This window comes from Lepisosteus oculatus, chromosome 15 (assembly GCF_040954835.1).
Source record: "Lepisosteus oculatus isolate fLepOcu1 chromosome 15, fLepOcu1.hap2, whole genome shotgun sequence".
In the NCBI taxonomy this organism is placed as follows: Eukaryota; Metazoa; Chordata; class Actinopteri; order Semionotiformes; family Lepisosteidae; genus Lepisosteus; species Lepisosteus oculatus.
The window spans coordinates 30,787,758-30,809,428 of record NC_090710.1 but is presented as its reverse complement, the minus strand read 5'-3'; the positions used below and the strand labels follow the sequence as shown (position 1 = coordinate 30,809,428).

General features: G+C 39.3%; 1 protein-coding gene across 2 annotated transcripts in view; it reads right to left on the bottom strand.

Annotated features, from left to right (window-relative positions):
• LOC102696873 (5-hydroxytryptamine receptor 2A) overlaps nt 1-21,372 on the bottom strand; it is a 41,852-nt gene extending 20,480 nt beyond the window's left edge. Inside the window, exons 1-3 of one of the 2 annotated variants that reach the window (XM_015364055.2) lie at nt 21,037-21,372; nt 14,133-14,535; nt 13,063-13,397 (exon numbers count right to left, since the gene is read on the bottom strand). In XM_015364055.2, the coding sequence (XP_015219541.1) occupies nt 13,063-13,336 (274 nt within the window). In that variant the 5' untranslated portion in view covers nt 13,337-13,397; nt 14,133-14,535; nt 21,037-21,372. Of the gene's footprint in view, nt 1-13,062; nt 14,536-21,036 lie in introns of both variants that reach the window. The other variant, XM_069179073.1, reaches the window with a different exon arrangement.
• Nucleotides 21,373-21,671: the final 299 nt, after the last annotated feature.

Below are 21,671 nucleotides of genomic sequence, written 5' to 3'. Positions count from 1 at the left end.
TCTTTAAATATTTAACATATAATTAAATTAATTTAGCACTCTGTGATAAAAACAAAAGAACAAGGGCTATATTTGTTAGATGATGGGATACTTGCATAAGAATACATTACTGAGGAACAAAACCACTCTGATGATTGTTTTAAACTAAAATTAAAAATTTTACAAATGACAGTGTCATTAGACATTTTTGTAATGTAATTTTATATCAACTTTCCTTTCTATCTTTCTCACCTACCATTCCCTTTTCTACTGCTTTCTCTTATTTTTCCTATTCCTATTATGAATGTAAATGTAATCCTGTGTTGTCATCTGATATCTTTTCTAGACTTTCATCTAGAGACTCCAGACACATTATATGATTATTAATTATCCAATTATTAGAGTTCATAGCAAAAATCAAGGAATCAATAAAGGACCAATTTAGACTTCACAGTCCAAGAGCTTCTGTAGAGTATTATACTGCTGTCAGATTTTGATCAGATCGTATGATGTGGGGTTTATAAACCCACCTGTGGCTCAGGGAAGAGAGAAAAGACAAGGGAAACAACACAAAACAAGACTACAGCCAGGGGGACATGACAGTGATTCTTTGGAGAAACTCATGACTTTCCTCCTGCACTATTCCTATCCGTAGAGGACTAAGCGTTATTTTAAGATCTGTGTGATACTCATTTTCTTATCGTCTGTAGTATTTAAAATTTTTATTTTTCTGGCTTGGGCTTCTGTCCTCTCTTTCAAATCTAGACGAGGGAAGTCAAATCTTACAAAGGCTAACTCATCCTAAAGGGGAACATTTTAATTTTTGCTCCCAGAATTGCTCTAACAGTGTTCTTGTACACTTTGTTTGAGATTTCAGAATCGCTAGACTGAAGTTTTCCTCCACGCAAAGAGCTCCAGGCTACCGAGTCAATTAAGCATCCATCAGACGTTTCGAACCGGGTGCATATTTATGAACCATGCCCATTATGGGCTAAGTGCCCAGGGGAGTCAAATGACAGCTCTGGTTTCCAGATAAATGACACGTGTTAGTGCTGTGCTGTCGTTTGATAGATTTCAGCATGCACGAATAACAAGACCTAAGGATGTCTCCTGGGGTCTCTTTATGGATGATTAAGAAGCAGAGAAAAAAAAAGGGAGAGAAAACTCAGTTGCAGTTATTCTTCCAAAGTCTCTAGCGGGAGTTAAATGTTTTAGCACAGAAACGCCAAGCGGTACTGAGCACATAACGGGGCAGTATATTTCGCAAGAGTTTTAATGGGAGGGTCAAGTGTTTGGGACGGCGGGATGGGGGCCCCCTCTCTCCCGCTCCAGTGTGATGAATGGAGGCCGCCGGGGGTGGCGGCAGACAGGACGGAGGAATGATGTCAGCCGGTCGGAGGAGCTGAGGGAGCCCGGCGCAGTGGCTCTGATGAACATCCCTCTGTCTGAAGAAGGAGGGGAGGGGAGCCCAGGCAGGACAAAACGCCCCCAGAGCGTGCTCCTTACCTACACTATACAAGCCCTCAGTTTGCTCGCTCACACTGTTATCACCACTGACAACGCCTGAACAGTCACTCTGGTCTCCATCGACGCCAAACCCGCTGGCAGGGGAAACACAACAAAGACACTGGCGAGGCAGGACTGATTTCTGGCTAAACTTCGGGTTGTTCTCGGCTCTTGTCTGGTGCCATGGCAGTATTATGGAACTGTCCGTTTTTAGCACAAAAATCTCTCCTCCGCACCAGTGGCATAACAGTCTTTACTTTGAACCGGGTTTTTGCTTGTGGCTCAACAACCGCTGTGACTAACGAGGGAGGGCAGCAGGACTGCAGAACCACACTTCTGAGTCTTAAGAATCTTAAAGCTTCGTTTTCCTAAAAAACGCGGTTAGGAATTCCCGTCAACTAGAAAAGAATAAAAAAACCCGTATTGCATAAGCTGTCAGACAAAAGTTCTTGACAGGTATCAAAGGTGCAGTAAAGCGATGATTTATGAAGTGAAACCAGGTGCCAAATCAGATTAACTTTGCTTCATTTAGCAGAAAATAAATGAGGGGTATCACATTGCACAGCAATGGAAATGAAAGTCTTTGAACAATTAACAAGTGTCACAATGTGTTAATTGGGAATCAGAGGTGGTTCATACAAATTAATTTCCCTTTAAAGATGACAGTTGTGGAGCTGAAGACTATTGTTATCACACAGCATTCGTAATTCAGCACAGTATCGATCTGCGGGACACTCATAGGATACTTCTTCACAACCAATTATTCTCACTTGTATTAGAGATGCAGTGGACTTAAAAAAAAACAAACTTATCCAATAAGGGGATAAAGTTTTTTTTTAACCAAATGACTTTAATTTGCCTACATATTTGTTAGATCCTATCTCAGGAATTAATTTGTTGCAGTAAAGCCTAGACAAGTACAGTATGTCATAGCAGCTCTCAGAGAAAGCAGTGCAATGAGGCTGGGTTAGAAAGTGTCTTGCTGTACTGTATTTCTCGGCTGAGTAAAGAAATAACCCTTGAGCCCAAGGAAAATATCCAGGGCCTAAAGCACCAGGTGTTGTGGTTCCTATTTTCAAGTTGCAATCTGTGTATGAATTTTCACACAATACGTTTTTAAATCTCAGGTTACTCCAGAGTTTTCTAACCTCCTAATCCCAAATGCCTCACACTGATTTGCACTGGATATAACTGGGAATTGGAGAAATATATTTTTAGCGAAATTTGATTCATAAAAAAGTGTCAAATGAAAAAGTTAGAACAAAACTGAGGGATTGCAATTGCTATTCGGACACAGGTTTGTTGATTCACATTAAATTTAAAGCCTTCAATGTCGCATAAATATTAGGTTTTGAAAGTCTGTCAAAAATTGCACAGAGAACTGCACTGTGCATCTATAATACCTCATCTATGTCTAACTTCATTGGGATGCAGGAACATGCATGCATATATAAAGTAAATGCACTGCCTTGGTTAAACAGAATTCTCCTATTGCTTTTATTATGACCAAACACAGGTGTCATAGCTTGCGTTGCAACATTAAGAATATTCATTGAAAATTCAATGGAATATGCAAGGATAAAACGATTTAACTTTTTTATCTTAACAGTGTGGTTAAGGCACACGCTCACAAACGAGAACTAAAATAGAAATGGAAAGCCTATTCAGTACGGAGTACGGAAAACATCAATGTAATATCATGAGACTGGCCCCGTCCTCAGTTCTAATGGCTCGTGATTCATAATGCAAGGTGTGATGAAAGTACAGTATGTGTCTGCAAATTCTGTAACATCCCAAATGAAACAAATGCATAAAGAAAAAAAAACACTGGCGCTTGGAGAACAGTGGTTAGTCATCACAGTTAATTTCACCAATCAAAAGGATTTCCCTAGAGGAAGTCATTTCCACATGAAAAATGTTCTTTACGTCTCCAGAGGTGGCAAATAGACGCACGACTGGGAACTGGAGCTATAAAAATACTAACACATTGAGAAAAGAAGCACAGCAGGCTAGGAGAATCTTTTGGAAGCTCCATGTGTCAATACAGGAGAGACTCACGAAAAGAAGACCTAGTGATTAATGATGTTCATTAAGAGATAACTGAAGAAAAATAGCGCTCTGCCAGAAAACATAGTGCTACTGTACCTTTTTAATGAATCTCATGTGGAACTTCAGACCACGTTTAGCTATTAAACCCCTGTTTTGATGCTCAGCATCTTTGGGACCTTGGTGAATTGAATCTTGGTAGTGTATAGTGTATACTCTCATTTGCTCTTATTTTGCAGGTGGAATCATTTTCGTTTTTTTAAATTGGGCACCTGATATTAAACTTCATTTGAGTGTAACCTTATGGAGCATAATGCTCCAACAATGCCTACAGCAGACAACTTGGGCAGTAGTGTAGAGTAGTGGCTGGGGGTCTAGACTCAGAGGTGGAAGGCTGTGGTCCATATCCTAGGTGTGACACTGTGATTGTGTACCATTGAGCAAGTTACTCCTCTCAGACTGCTCAAGGAAATTTGCCGCTACTCAAAAGGGTCTCCAAGTCATCGCTGTAAATGAGAATTTGTTCGCCATTAACTTATCTGGATAAGCAAGGGATTTCAATTAATTAAATTTGGATTTCAGATTTAAAATGTATCCCTTATCAGTATGCGCCTCCAACAAAAGTTGTCTTAACTAGATGCGTATGAGCGCTCAGGTTTATCTGCAACATTTTCACAGGTGTGTTCTGCCGCTCTTTTAACCCAGTTTATTCGGACAGTCGAGATCATCATTGCATATCCGAAATCAGAGTTAAGGTTCTGTAACAATAATCGTAATTATATCAGTGAGATCAAGCAAAACTACCTCCTGATGATGATGAACCAGAATATATTTTAATTCATTCCCAAGAGGATTTTTGCTCATGAGCTTCCAGCAGGATTTTGTCATGAATATATTAATGCATCCCTTGTAATTTGGATTAATAACCTACGCAAAAGTCTAAGCAATTTAACATTTGTGGGTGCCGGTAATGAGCAGTTTTTCATCAAAGGTGCCTCCTGAACCACACGTTAATCAGAATAACTCCATAAAACAACAGCCCCTTCAGTGGAAACAAGCCAGTTTAAAAATGATCAGGGAGTTGCATTATGCACTCAGACACCCAGGTGAGCCCTGTGCATTCTGATGTGCAGTCACTCCCAGGGATGAGAAAGCCATTCCATTCCGTTGACTCCGGCTCATCCTCTCTTCATATCCCAACCCCGTAGGGCATTTTAATCACTTCATGGCTGACCCCTCGTAAAAATGATTTCATAACACTGTTAGACGGCTCATTAAATGTTACTAAATGTGGAGTAGCTCACGGACCCTGTGTGGGGGGAGACAAGTTGGAATGGTTCTGCTTCAGAAGCCTGAAGCCCTTCCAGACTTGTTCCTGTCGGTGCCCTGTGCTCGCTGGAGCTCCCCTTTGATCTCCCTACGAGCCATTCTCTGCAGCTCTGTACATATACGGTCCTTTCAACCGGAGAGCTGCAGAATGCACAGGAATCGGGGGAGAATCTGACTGCAGTACAACCAGAGGAAGCATAAATGTGAAGTGTTCATATCTTTGCCTTCTCAGTCACCCTCTCATTTTTAGTGGTCACAGCAATCCATACTCTCAGCACTCCATGTCAGAACTTCGTTTTGGTCCGTTTAATCCCACTTAGCTGGTTCCCGTTTTAGTTCTCGGTCTTTTGCCAAGTTTATCTCGGAACATTTCAGTGGAATTAAGGTCTGGCGATGGAAGGAGGCCAATACATCAGTTTCGAAACCTGTGGTTCTTTGTAAGTGATTTCAGCTTTGGCTGCGTGTTTAAGGGGCATTATTCTGCTCAGGAACAGACCCTCATCCCACCCACACCCATATGTCAGTTTGAATTAAACAAGCGTGGTGTTCCTTTACAAGAATATGCTTTCTGCTCTTCCTGTAGTACAACACTGCAAGCAAACACTTTCTGAGAACGTTAAATTAATGGAATCCGCTTCATGTTACCCAGCCATGTTGTGGGAACAGACACTCTGTCTTTTTTTTTTTAAAGAAACCAGCAGATATCAGAAGGCATTTTTTCACTCAGAAGGATGTGGAACAAGCTACCAGCGCTGTTGATGGGCCCCCTTTAGATCCAACAGGGAAACACAAAGCAGAGGACACAGAAGAGAAAGCTACAGGGAGGCACATTTAAAACTGAGATCAGAAGTCACTTTTCACACCAAGGGATGAGGGATTCTGAATCTTGATACCTACCCAAACTTTAGTGGCTGATGCGCTAATCTCTTTCGAGAACCGGACACATGCGATTCTCTGATTCATTAACAACCAAATTAATTCACCTGACCAAAAGGCCTCCTCTCATTTGTAACTTTTTTTCATTAAGCTTTTGTGGTCTTACAAAAAAACATTAGAGTGCAGACCTTGGTGAGCATATTATATCAGTAGTTCAGATAAACCCCAAATAAAGCGAAGTCAAGGTGACATCTGAATGAACTTGGTTTGTTGGCATAACTCACCAAGCTAAGAAAACAACGACCACCTGGCTAAGAGGACGAAACTGTCAGAGCACCCAAGAGGATCAAGTACAACACCATAATGCCGATTTCCATGTTCCATATTGAGTTATGAGGTTTAAATAGAACAGGAACAAGGATACGGATAGTTGTGCCAGTGAAGAAAAGGGGGAAAGGAAACAGCCTTCGGAAGGAAGCCTCCGTAACATTTCTGGGCCGAACGGGGAGAGGGAGGAAGTGTAGGGTGTGAGAACTGTGTTGAGCGATGGTCAGCCCACAGGGGGAAAAGGAGCAGGGCTGCTCCTCCTCCAGCTGTGGGAGGCCATGCCGGGACGGAAGACAGGAGAGGACGGGGGCAGGAAAAGACCTGTTGCTTGTGGGGTTAGAATCCAGCTCCCTCTTGACCTGAAATTGGATAAAGTGGTTTATAAAATGGAATGGAACTACAGTACTATAGGAATGACAATTATATGATAACAAGCAATAGTTTTGTGACGAATCTCCAGTTAAGTGAGTATGAACAGAGCTTATAGCCTTAATATCTAAGCAGGACTAAATCGCATAATTTTGAAGATATACGAATACATACGAATCGTGGGGTTTAAAGGCAAAATGGATGTCTTATGCATGCATAATCAATTTAAGAAAGCCATTTATCATGAATTACCCTGCAGTTCTTACTGAAATTCCCCCTAAAATATTAGAAAAAAAGAATTTGCATAGTAAGAAAGACACTGCTTTTTAACTAGTGTTTTGCTTTCTAGATTCAATTCTTGGAACAACGTAGCAATATGCATTTAAGCTAATCAAGTCAAATAATAAATAAATTAAACATAATTATTTGTTTTCATAGGCTGAATTTAAATATTAACTTTACTTAAGCTAGGAAATATTGTCACAGCTGGAAACTTTACCTTCAGAATCTGAATGCCTGGGAAGAAGAGCATGGTGTTATTTATAAAGTATAAATCCCTTCGTCTCCCTTTGTGTATCATTTTTAATTATATAATAATTAAAAAAAAAATCTACTGTATGCTCCCAAAAATTTCAATACGCTCTTCATGTATACTACAGTAGGTGTCTGACTACTGTATCTGCACTATTTGCATAGGAGTGTTTACAAATTTACTGGCAGCTTGTAATGCAACCCCTAGTTTTGCACTGAATACACTGTATACAGGTATATATATACTGTAGTATAATAGCTCTCTGTACTTTTTACTTGGCTATCACATATTCATTGCCCTGTGTGTTTATTGTTCTGTACTACAGCGTTATATGTTGTTGTGCTATGTTTGGCACAATGGTCATCTACAACTGTCATTATTAATTACTGTTTTGTAATGTGCTGTGCACATTGTGTGGTGTTGTCTACTGTACTGTGTACTGTACGTCCCAAGAAAACAGCGAGAATAAGAATCCCAATGCACATGTACAGTACAAATGGCAAATAAACTCCTCTCTCCATAGGTGTTGCAATGTAGCAGCTTAACATCCTTGACAATATACTGTACAGCATAAACTCTGAACTGTAGTACTGTATATCATCTGCACTTTGTTGTCATATTCAACAAATGAACAGATTAACTTTCCCACCTGCTCATATACTGTAGAACGGATTGAGGATGTATGTAATTGTGTGCCAACAGACCTTCCCCAGCGTGTAGGGGGAATTCCTCTAGAAAGTCTGCTGAAGAAAAGATCAGTGCTTGAGTCAGCACTGCTGAATGTAGAGTCAGATAAGAGCAGAGGTGCAGTTTGTCATGGCTGTGACCACTGTATCTGAATCATGAATCAGTGAAAGAGCATTTGAATTCCTAAAGTCACCAGCACAGGTGCCAGGCACAGGAAGTGCGGTATTTTGAAAAGTGGCACACAGGAATCTATAATGAAGGTCTGCAATGTGAGTGATAAACCAAATCTGTTCATGTGGGATGATTTCCAATTCCAGTTCTGAGATGTTAACATCTATCCTATTTTTTTACATTTTTAAAATAGGTTATTATAGAAATGAATTCATCATGCAAAATTACTTGAAGCAATGGCCTTTTCATAAAATAGTAAATGCGTGTGTTCAGCAGGGACACATTTTTAGAGCATTAATTCTTTTGTTTTGCTCATGTGAAGACTGCAGCATAGGGCAGAAAATAAATGGCATTGAGCTTTTGTGCAATATCATAATTACCACTTGACGAACATTGAGAAATGCAGATTAAAGGTGAAAGCACATGCTGTTTTGATAGATTGAAGAATAACGTATGACCAATGTGAGGAATCTAATTTTACCGGACTTTTCCGGAGCTGTTTGAAACCTTATTACAGAAAATAATTCAAAACAAAATCATTGTAATTAAAACTGTGAAAAAACAGATCAGCTACAACTAAGTTGTTTATTTTTGGACTAGAATGCAAAGGTAGTAAGGTTGTGTCACTCTGAAACCTGCAGCAAGTCTCCTTTTTGAACTAAATCAACACACTTTCAATATTGTAATTTATTTTTTTTAAATGCAACTGAACTAAAGATTTTTATGTATCATGAATATGTACAACAGTATTTCTGCTAATACCATATAATGAGCAAGAGCATTAAACTAATTAAATCAAGCTAATCAAGTCAGAATAAATAAACTTAGAATGCAACAGAATATATTAATAAATTAACTATGATTGAATATTAACCTATATGTCTAGAGTATGTCCCAGTATGGCCTGCTGCTGCCATTTCAAAGAAACAGACACAGGAGCTGTCGACAAACAGAAAATATCCCACAAATGGCACATTCAAATTTCAGTTTTGCATGTTTGGGTGAACAGTTGACGTGATTTGGATAGAATCATGCTTGTATCATCCAGTCCCATTTCCTGTCTTACAGAATTCAAATTGGTTGCTCAAGTCAAGAGTAAATCTGCTGCTTTCTCAAAAACGTCTTGGGCAATACAATTAAGAAATAAAATGCAATGTCTATTTTTTCAGTCTGTTTTGTTAAGGAAGTACCTACATTTGTTTTTGCAATGCAGGCATTTAGAAAACATTCAGGTGAGCACACGGGTGTCTAGCTCCTGACCGGAAGGTTCTGGGTTCAATCCCAGGTAGGGGCAGGTGATGTAGCTCTCATTCCTTCCAGAGGGCTCCCAGGTCCACTCAGCCTGCTTTCCACTAGAGTACTGGGGGTTAATCCTTCTGGGGGTAACAGGCTGGCTGGCGCGTGGTGCTGACCTCATCACCTCCACCTCCAGTGTCGGATGGTCAAGAAAGATGGTGGCCCTTGCACCCCATTGCCCCTGAGCCTTGAAGGCCTGAAAAGGGACCGACCTGCCAACAATAACTTCTGAAGACTCAAAATGTTAAAACCTTAATAACAGCAAATCATTTACAGAAAGGAAAGAACTGATGCTGCCATTCTTTAAAGTCTGCAGGGCTTTTTATTTTTATATATAAAACACCCCTCCATTTCTTCAGAATGCACAGTATTAACAGCTTGCTCTCCACTGAAAGTGAAAAATGTAGGTTTGCCTCAGTAGGAAGAGGATGATAAAATGAACAAGTTGCTTTTCAGTTTCCACTGTACACTGAGATTCAGATAGAATGTTTCCATTAGGTTTTGTCCAAGGATATACAGACTATGTCTTCTTCTTCTTTCAATTATTAAATATGTATTTGTTCTCTTAATTGACGACAATGTTTTTAAAGCTGCCTGCTCAGCCTTACAACTGATCTTAAATTTCTCCAAATGGTATGGCTATTTTAATGTGATATACACAGCAAATAAACAAGTCTCTCATCCACCTCATACATTTGCCGTTTTTGTTGTGCCCACACATTTTTGTGACCATAAGACACAGTAAGGAAACACATGAGTGACAGCTACTGAAAGCTGTGAAATCCAGGCATCCATCTAATTTCAGAAAAGCCACTCATTTCTGGTAAGGGCTGAGGTAACCAAGAGCCTGAGCTGGACATATTGATCGCAAGACAGGACAGAATGACAGTCCATCACAGGGCACATGCACACAAATTAATAATAATAATAATAATAATAATAATAATAATAATAATAATAATAATAATTGCTTACACTTATATAGCGCTTTTCTGGACTCTCCACTCAAAGCGCTTTACAGGTAATGGGGATCCACCCCCACCAATGTGCAGCCCCACCTGGATGATGCGACGGCAGCCATAGTGCGCCAGAACGCTCTCTACACACCAGCTCTCAGTGGGGTGATGAAGCTAATTCATAGAGGGGGATTATTAGGAGGCCATGATTGGTTAGGGCCAATGGAAAATTTTGGCCAGGACAGCAGGGTTACACCCCTACTCTTTTCATGAAACACCCTGGGATTTGTAATGACCACAAAGAGTCAGGACCTCGGTTTTACGTCTCATCTGAAAGACAGCGCCTGTTTACTGTATAGTGTCCCCATCACTATACTGGGGCATTAGGACCCACATGGACTGCAAGGTGAGCTCCCCCTGCTGGCCCCACTAACACCTCTTCCAGCAGCAACCTTAGTTTTTCCCAGGTGGTCTCCCATCCTGGTACTGACCAGGCTCTCACCTGCTGAGCTTCAGTGGGCTGCCAGTTGTGAGTTGCAGAGTGATATGGCTGCTGGCAACAAATTAACAGAGACAATTAAGTGATCAATTAACCTACCTAACCCGATTGTGTTTGGACAGTAGGAAGAAACCGGAGCAACCAGAGGGAAACTCAAGCACAGCTGGAAACAACATGCAAACTTCACACATAATGTGCCCCTGTCCAGAATTGAACCCAGGACCCAAGAGCTGTCAGGCAGCAGTGCTAATTACTACTCCACTGTTTCATTCCATTCCAACTATATTTACATTTACTGTACATTGTTATGAAAGTGCATCCACATACCAAGGAGCAGACTGACAGGCAAAAAACACAAGGGAGAAGAAACCACACAGATTGTTCTGGAAGTGAAAAATGATATGTTTTATTTATTGTGTATTTATTGTGTTATTGTGGTTATTGTGTGTTGCACCAGAAAGCTGCACTCTCAAGTGTCTTTTAGGAATAAATAGACTACAATGACCATCAATACAAGTCTGAAATATCAGGCAGTCTGAAAAACAGTACTGATGATATCGCACTGAAGAAGTACTAAAACCAAAATGAAAGAAATGAAAGGAACAAGTACTCTGGCTATTCTTGAAATGAGGATCTGGGACAAAAAAGAAGTGAAAATAGAATTTTAAAACATCCCTTCACCAATGAGTAAGGAATTAATACCTGAAAAATTGTATTAAATGCGTAGTTTGGAGAAACTTCAGGAATAAGAATCCGGTATCAAGGAACGTCCTAACCCCTGGAGCTTCGTGTGTCAAGTATTTACTTAAAGAACTTGGAAGAATCAGTTTGATTTGTGCAAGCGTGTCGTATTCGGACTCAGTGTGAAACGTGCAGGCAGACGGTCAGCGGGCCGGGTGGAAGGCTTGGCGTTTGACCCAGGAGACATGTGAGCCTCAAGTGTCTTGACATTCTACACATGCAGAGGGACGCGGGGGTCTGCTCACAAGGCCCGAGTGGTAAATTAGCTGGAGGCCTGTTTGCTGGTCCAGAGCCTCCTCGTAATTTGCTGAAAGCAAATATAACATTCTGAAGATGTCAATCAAAATGGAGACAGAATGAAAGATGGCAGATGTTGCTGAAACAAACAACATTTTGTAAAGATTTAAATTTTGTACAGTATGTATGCAGATTCTACCACTAGAGGCCACCATCTATTATTATTATTATTATTATTATTATTATTATTATTATTATTATTATTATTATAGGCAGGTTTTCTTATCCAGAGTGATTTACAATACTTATGTGTTAATATCAACAGTACTGTATCAACAGTAACAACTTAAACTAATCGAACTAATCTAATCTGTATGCCCCATGGTTTGTAATGACTGAAAAAAGGTATACAATCAGTGATCACATAAAGTGTGAAGACAATGTACAGTTTATTTAAATTTCAAAAGCTTACATTTCAAAACTAGATTCAGTGGTTTATGTGCTTACTGTGTAACAAACACAAAATACAATGACAAGTGCCACAATAATTATATTTTGGAAAGCTGATTTTGCAATGTAATATACAAGCAATAGAATACTAGTACCGTATGTCTGAAGCAAAATCTAAAAATGAAAACAACTGTTCCTGCCTTTTTTACAATAACTACTATGAACAAATCTGCAGAATTCCAACTGGAATTAAACAAACAATTGCAAGATGTAAATTAATATCCTAAGAAAGCTCATACATAAGAACATGTGCACCACCTACAGTACAGTACAGTATATTAAATAAGTCTAATCATTGTGAAATATCATTTACTTCCTGTATGTTTTTTCTGGTGATTTTTTATGCTAGTGAAATGGCCATTTTTGCAGCACAACATCTTTAGACTGGTTTCCTACATTGGTGCCTTGTAGCAAGTCAGCTAGCTACTAAAAGCTCAAGGAATACTGGCTGTTAAAGGGAAAACAGTTTGACATTTGAAACTGCAAAGAGAAAGTCCCTGGATTTTAAAGAGATATCTAATAATGAACAGATGAACAGACGAGGATGGTTAAGATACGAAGAAGGTATATAAAGAAAGAAGCTAAATGCACTTTATCTACTGTCACAGAAAGCAGTGCGGTGTGTCATCTGTGAATGCAGAAGTATTATTATAGGCTGGAAGATTTCAAGCGTCTCTTTTTAAATTTTTCAGTGGAGAACTCAATGTGAAAGCACGTCCTCACCATAAGGATACGTGCGCCTTATGGAGTCTAGACCGGTAAATTCAATTTTAGTAGAGTGAAAGCAAGGTCCATTTAAAGCTAGCCATACTCTGCTGAGTACATGAATGGTTGTTTTTTTGTAGTTAGGTGTACTTCTCTGGGGGGAGCAATGTGCGTCTCTGCCCTTTTATGAATGAGTCATAGCAAGCAACAGGCAATATCTAGCTACCTCTGTGCCCGTGTGTGGGTCAGTTGTCTGCACCCAGGCATGTTAAATGGCATCGATTGTGAGGACTTACCATACAGGATGGTGAGCATGGAGACGGGCATCACCAGGAAACCCAGCAGCATGTCGGCGATGGCCAGAGACATCAGGAAGTAATTGGTGGCATTCTGTAGCTTCTTCTCCAAAGACACAGCCATGATGACCAGGATGTTCCCTGCAATGGTCAGGACGATGACGGCGATGGTGAGCAGAGCCGGCCAGTTCTTGTCGAGGAGGGAGACCATGGAGAAGCACTGCGGCGCCGGGCCCTCGGCGCACGACAGGTCCGACAGGTTTCTGGCGTCCATGCTGGTGTTGCAGGGGTGGGAGCCGTTGGCTTTGCCCAGCAGGAACTCCGGCTTCTGCGGTCTGCGGTCAAGGTTCAGCGGGATGAAGGAAACGGACGTCAGGTTGGAGCTGTTACTGCTCACCTCCGAAAAGTTCATTTTTTAATGACTTTTTTTCTATTTGAATATTTCTCGTGTAAGGCTTGACAGAGTGCAGAGCTTGCTACCTGAAGAAGGATGCAGGAGAACCACAAAAGGACACATTCCTGGCTGGTGGATGTGTGATCATCACCGCTCCTTTGTCACAGATCACATACAAAAGTAAGCCATGGGTCCTCACTGCCTTGAAAAACCCATGGATGCATTCCTAAGTCATCCTTCCACAGCAAATAGAGACAGAGATAAAATGCATATTGCTGGGATATATAAGGACTCTTGAGTCGTCCCACCTATCTCCAGGTAATAAAGATTCTGTATAACTTACTGACATTATATGATGCAAAAAAGAAAGATATTTGCAACATGTCTGTCGGCTTCAGATGGAACATGGTTTGAGAAAAGAAATACTTTACATCACATAAGCAGAGCTGCAGATTGTATGTTTACAGTTTACAGCATAGGTTTATCGCAAAAACAAGTTGTTATACTGTAGGTTCCTCCTGTATTTTAAACACACGCCTTTGTCTGTCCTTTGCGAAACAGAAAATCCATTTGCACTAAAGACAGAAGGTGGCTAAATTTTGTGTTGCTTTAAACAGAAAGTGTATCCTGAACTCATCAGAGTATTTCAGATTTTCATTGCCCAGAAGTGCCCTACCTGATCCAGCAGTCATTAAACGTGTTTTTTTTAAACACAGGATCAATGGCAGATATAATCCACAGTCTGATGTCTCTGAGAGCTGTCAAGCCTGTGTCCAGTGGTCTTGTTTCCTTTCTGTAGCTGCATGTCAGGTAGTATTAGTTCCTCTCAGTTCGGCTGTTCTTTAGAAAAAAAAACAAATAACATTCCCCAGAGTCATGAATGACTTCTTTTACAAGGAGCTCTCCACAATTTAAGCAAGGAATTAAGCAGGCTCACTTGAATGCTCCATAACTTAAACACAGGATGCAAGTTGTGCCGAAGTGGGTCTCTTCTCAAAGCTTGTTTTTGTCTGACCTCGGTGTTTTCAGACTCTTCATATGTTCCTCTGTGATTCCTTAAACAGCGCAGTAGAGTCTCCCTAACAGTGGAGAGCTAATTAAATATCGGCAGCCAGCACAGCCAGTCCACACACAATACTAATCTTCTAGCAAACTGATTTGCAGGTCCACTGTCTTTTGCGAGCGCAGTATAGCATTAGAGACAGCCCCCCAACCAGCAAGGAGAACATTTGCACTGCACGTACAGTAACATAAGCAGTCTTCAAATAGGGAATTCTCACTCTGGCAGGCTTCTGATTCCTTGCTGACTGCCTTCGTTTAGCTAGTGAGACCACCCACCAATTGGGAAGTCATAAGACACTAGGTAAGGAAGGCAAGGCAGAGGAGAATGAAGGCTGGAGGTTATACTATAGATCTCCCTCACAAAACTAGATTACGGCTGGATGGTGTGAGTCCTCTCTGATGAAATGAAATAACTAAGAGGCACGCACATTGTCTAGATAGAATGAATTCTGACAGGCTAAGATGTGATTCTTCCTTGTTTTTTTTACCTTTATTTTTGCTATCAATTTCACTTTTCTTCATCCTTATCTTACAGCCTTGCTTCTGCTCTTTCGTTTCTAGTGAAAGAACTTCTTTCACGTTTAATCATTCTGATAAAACAGGACGTGATTTTTTTTTTCCGAGCTGATGAGTCAGGATACAAGAAGTCAGCCCTGTATTTATTTGAGGGGCTTGGCGTTAAGGGAGAACAGTATTGCCCTAATTTATAAATTAATAGTTGTGCTCTAAATGCTCAGCACATTACTTACAACTCATTTGGTCTATAAAGTTTAATCCCATCAGAGTTGTTTTAACAGCAATTTAACATAATTTTAACAGGAATTAAACACATGATGTTCCCTTACTGTAATTACAATTCCCACACCATTCCAAATATGAGGCTCAAATTAATTAGTTATGTCATTTATGTGTACTGGACTTTTTGGGGTTGCATGTGTTATCTCATATAAATATCGGCGGGAAAACCAAGCCTGTATGTTAATAATGTGGTCTGCCTGGTTCTGTAAAAAATCTATCTAAATAAAGTAATATTATTTCATCCAGCTGTAGGATATAACAACTGAGAAATGTGAGTAATGGGTGGGGGGTATATTATTACGAACCCTTAAAACTTTCTTATGCTAAGAACAAAAGGTATAGGATATACACAAATGTTAGCTACTGTATATTAGGATCAATTTGTAACCTTCAATATAAAGGAAATTCCTAAAGTAAACATAATTATCACAATTCTGTCTTGGGTATATATTTCTTACACCTCCTCGGTTGGGGCAGCAACTATCCCATTAGTCTTGAACATGTTGATGCTGGACACCACAGATGAAACTGTGATTTCTGGATAAAGATGTTGTATTGCCGTCACTTGAGTTGTCAAGGTATAATATTATTTTATCTTAGATTTTTGGACAATTCTTGACATCCCCTATTATGATGTGGTACACAGTGATTTACTTTTGTGTTTGTCTCCTTTAACACCCTTTGGCATTCAGGGTGACTTCTAAACTCTTCTGTGAAATCTCTGGAGCTATGTACACTACTACTGTATGGCTTCCATTTGAACACTTTATTTTTGACATATTTTAAGAGTGTGATTAAGAAAAATATGCAGCTATTTTCAACAGCTGTGCTTTTGTTTCATTCAATACTAATAGTCTTACAATTATTCCTGTTCACATTTACTTACGCAAAAAATACTGAATGTACATTTTGCATTTTTCTTTGCTAAAAACAACTTTCAGTCACATTGTATATTGGGTTTAAATGAATTTGGAGCCAAATGTATCTCAAAAACAGTAACAATCAAATAAATGAGTTTAAAAGTAAGGTTTTTATTAAGAGTTTCCCTGAAGGCTTAAAGAGCTGTGTAATGTATCTGAAATTATATAAGAAATTCTGCAATCCAGTAAAAATGTGTTCTGTTTCTACTGAAATTATGCAATGGCAGCCAGATTCAGCCAGGCCCTGCAGGGCAATGGTGAAATCTGAACTGCACCTGGCTACAAAGAGCCCCATCCCTCAGGACAGACAGCTGTGTCTTAAGACCATGCTCATCTCGACTAATTGCGTCAAAAATTAGTTCGATGAAGTTTAAGTGTAAATAGCAACATAGTATGGACACAGAAATGTAAAATGAAATGGGCCATAGTTATTACTGACATAATGTTCATCCCACAAAGACTACTGAGGTCATTATAGCTGTCAATCAGTAGCTCTCTCTCCATCTCTCATTAAAATCAGTTAACGATGGAAGCAGGTGTAAGAAACACAACAGAACAGGCAATTGGTTGAGCAGAAAGAGCCACAATAATGATTTAATCAGTTCATACAAAGTGTCCTATGGCAAAAACGTCTGCTGACAGAGGATGGACAAACCTTTTGGGGGTGATGTGATCTCTGATCCATGGATAAATGAACAAATATAATGAGCGTCAGGAAAATATTTGGTCAAGACATGATTAATTGTCTTCACCTAGCAATGTTTGATAAGCGATTCAATTAATAATAATGTCACTTACATGACGTACTGTACCAGCCTGGGAAGATCAGAAAACGTAGCAAGTCGAAAGAATGTCAACATTCCAGCTTAATGCTTTTAGCTGAATAAATAAAACACAATCAGACAATCCTGAGTGGATTGACCAGTAAAACTAATCTAGTTTGGTCCTGGTGTTGTGAACAAGTGTGACCCTGGGCCCGTTTACTCTCTGACTCTTATCAGGGCTCTCCAAACCACAGAGCTCAGCCCTGCCATGGACTGGGATTAGTTGGCTACGCTCTCTCTGCAACCCCTACAACTACCCAGTGTACCGATTGTTCCAGGAATCCTATTTTATGAACCTGAGTGTCCATTATGTTTTATGCGTACAGTCCCCAGCTATAATCTGTTGCCAAAAAATCTTAATTGTCTCTGTGACTACAGAGTTTATGTTTAAGGGGTGAATGCTCTAATTGCAATGATGTAATACTTGGTGTACCAAAGATCTGTACTGAGACCAGTGCTCTTCCTAATTTATATCAATGATCTGGATTCGGGTAATAAGTTTACCTCAGATGTATTTGCCTAGTAAGGTGAATTGTGCAGTTTGTCACTGTTTTCTTGGTGCTTCCATTAATGTTGAGTTGAACATTGGAACTACAAATTCTGAAAGAAAACTTTCACTAATCACGTTGTTTCTGGTATAAAATGGCAAAATTACTTTTAAAGCTTTGCCTGACAACACTTGGCACTCATTCTTAACCTCCAACTAAAATGTACTGTATGTAGTGAACACAAGTTACTGAAATCTCACTTTCAGAGAACTGTCACTAGATAGTACAATCAGCTCATCCTTGCCTACAGTATTCAAAGTGAGCTGCTTTTCCAAGTCCACAGTGAGAATGTTGCCAAACCAGTCATTAGGCTCAGAATTCAACTCTTGAATGTAACAGGCGAACTTCTTGAGTGTCTGCAGGCAAGCAGGAGGCATTAACAAGAGGCTGACAATGTTTTGTTTGATTTTTTTAATGGTTGCATAAGTGCTACCTCCACAGTCAGACAAAAGGGGAAATGTAGAGTATCTCTCACTTCATTCACTATATGTTTCTAAACTTCAAGCGTCTGGTGAAAAGCTTTAATTTATCACGTACAAGAAGTGGACTTTTATAAGTACCTTGAAAAGACAAATCAGGTGAATTCCCTGCACTAAAAACATCAAAAAGGCAAACCAAATTGGCAGCCTACTGTATCTTTCTTAAGTTCAAAAATACATTCCAGCACTTTACAAGAGAATCAGTGTACCTGTAAATGAACTGCATCTGTCTTGGAACATAAAATAGAAAACATGCATTTGACTGTTTACTAATTATTTTAATTCCATTATTAAGAACATAATGTAATTCTGTATCCTTTTGGTTTGCTGGTGTTTGGCGAAGAATTATACAAAGCACTGCCATCACTTCAGTGAAATCTCTGATTGTTTCTATAAAACTTCTGTGTTTCACCATCATGGCCCCCGCTCCACAGATCTGTACAAATGCCTATGCATACTTTACAATTGATATCAATAACCTTTATAAATGTACCTACATACTACAGGTGTTGTAAAACTTAATTTCTATGCACAAAAGCATCTTCTTAATGAAGGTCTCAAAAGAGTATTGAACAAATCCTAAAACATGGCTTTTTCCAACTGCCTGTAGATTTGCAGATTTACATTTAAATTGATTAAATCTGCAGATTAAATTGCTCATTTAAATTTTCGCAGTTGGAAGTGTTTTTATATTATGAGCTATATCTTCAAGTCTTGTATGCACACCGCTGTCAGATTCGTTTTCAAGATGCCTCTTATCAGTCGGGACCCTTAGACAACGCCAGAAAGTAAAAGTTGCTTTCCGGTCCTATGGACTGCTGATACAGACCCCATGACTGATTATTCAGCTCCGTGTTTTTTTTTTTTTCAGAAAGAAACCCATTAGCTTATGACCTTGGTAGGGACGCCTGGCATTCAAAGTGTACTGCAATTTTGACTGTTCCGTCGATTTATTTGCTAGTACTTTTACAGTTTCGCCACAAAATACATTTTTAATCATTTTCGGTCTTGTGCTGTTCTACAATTACTGCATGGGTATACCATTAACAGCAGTCAGGAGTCATTTAGAGCATCGTGCGCAGCCTGTGTATTTCCCCCAGGCGCCTCTGGCGGGACACAGTGAGTCAGCTGTCACACGTTCACACTTTGACAATGCCTTCCACCCCAGCACCACTTCTTTGCATAAAGAACTGCCTCTTTTTCCAAGCCTGTACACTACTGCACCTGCTTTTTTATGTACAGAATTTGAAGAAACAGTTCTTATGAGATTGTCTATTCATTTTCTAGCTACACATGCCACCTAGAACACACACTCATCCTGTACAGAACTAAAGCACGTGATGCACAAAGAGCTTTTGTATCACTGGAGTTAAATGCTGTCTTTTTACACGTGTGTTTGATGAGTGTTTTTGAAGCTGTGGGCTAGCTGAGCACTTCAAGTACCTCTGCTATGCTCTTTGCAATTGTACCCAATTTTAATGACCATATGAAGATAAATTAAAATACCAGTGCCTATACAGATAAAGAAGAAATACATGGCTTTTGATAACCCTTTGATTTGGAAACAGCTGCCTATAAAACTGGTTAATCTAATCTAGTAAATCAGTACAAATGAATAAAAAAAAAACCCAAAGCAATGAAACAGCTGTATGCCTCAATGTGTCACTGTAAAAGGGCAATTTACACATGTCTGCTTCCTCACATGTAATAAGTAGTGCATATTTGTCATAATATTAATTAATTTTAATGTGTGGGATATAATGGATGAAATATATGAAATATATATATATGATATATGTCACCACTGATGTGCCTACTATTCTTTTAACACACTGAGCAAACTGGAGTGTCTCTTGAGCATCAACGTCAATGCTCTGAGCGATGGGAGGGTGTGTTCAATGTGCTAATCTTTGGCATATCCAAAAATATCTAAAAAAAACATTGCGGGAAAGTGTGATTCACTTGTGACCTACTTTTCATTTCATTTCCAACGGTATGACAACATTCTTCTACATTACATACTGTTGCTAGGAACTAGATTTTTACATTAAATGAATGCAGTACAACACATCTATTGTGTATTGTATTACTTTGCAGGGGTACACTTCCTCCCTAACACATTTCGACCAAATGACCAAACAACATACCACCAATGCACAATGTATTCATAGGAATAATTACTGACATGAGGAATAATCATGCATGAAGCTAAACTGAAAATAAAAAGACACATGGCAAATCTGACAATCAGGATAATATTTCTGAGTAACTCCTAGAGGAAATATTATATATTAACAGTTTAGTTGATGAGAGCTTAGGCTGCTGGTCACATGCAGTACTATATACAGTACAGTAGTCGATTTTTGCACAGTAAAAAGCATCAAGACACACAGTAAATGGTCAGTAAGCATATTGGCAAAATACTCTCATATTGTACTGAATTATCACAATCCGATTATAGTAGTTGATTAAGCAGTAAAACTAGAGGGTGACATCAAAATGTTTTCCATATTTACCTGTATAAGCAAACATCTCACCAACGGTGAAATAATTAATGGAAAATGAAAACACTAAAACAGTAACACTGATTTTAATTTCTCAACACATCATATCAAATCAGTTCGAGTGAACTGGCAATTAAAAAACAGAGGATTAATAATGGAAAACTAATAAAATAGCAACATGACCACACGTAGTTATGTATTTACTGTGGGTCACATTTGCATTCACAGCTGAGAATATAATAATGCATATGTTATTGAAACTTTTAAACAGACAAAAGCATGCATTGCTTATGTAATACTGTAGGCACATCCAGTTTATTATTATTAAGTCTAATGTGATTTGGAAATTTTTAGAAAGTCGGCTCAATACAGTTGTCTGACTTCAAATCCAAACAATTCATTAATAGGGGGCCAACATACTGTCTGTTTTAAGGGTAAAACTAACCTGTCTCACGACGGTCTTATCCCAGCTCACGTTCCCCATCAGTGGGTGAACAATCCCACGCTTGGTGAATTCTGCTTCACAATGATAGGAAGAGCCGACATCGAAGGATCAAAAAGCGAGTTTGTGCATTAATGATTGCTTAACGACTACAGTGTCGCATTGAACGTTTTGCCGTCTTCACTCGATTGATTCGTCTCGTTGAGGAAACGTGAATCACAATAACGAACATTCGTGTATGGCGAGCGAATAGTTTGCGTATCGTACACCTGTTTTTACCAGAATTATCTAAGTATAGTTAAGTGAAACTTATTTCGTCTAGAAAATGTCATGCCGGAGACCCTCAAGGCTACCGTTCGGCCGCACGCGTGGTTAGTCCAGGCGGAAGCGAGGTCAGACCGAGATCTTACCTAATGCCCAAGTTGCGAATGCATGACACTTTTTGTCTTGGTTCAGTCTAGCTGTATTTTTTTTTAATCAAATCCTTTTAACTCTTTTGAACAAGTATAATGTAATGCAACGCCAGTGGAATGACTGTAATACAAGTCACTATTTTCAAACCCGGCTGTGATATTATATTTATTTAGAATACATGTTACTGCTGATATGAACAACAGCTAAAATAAACTGTACCATAG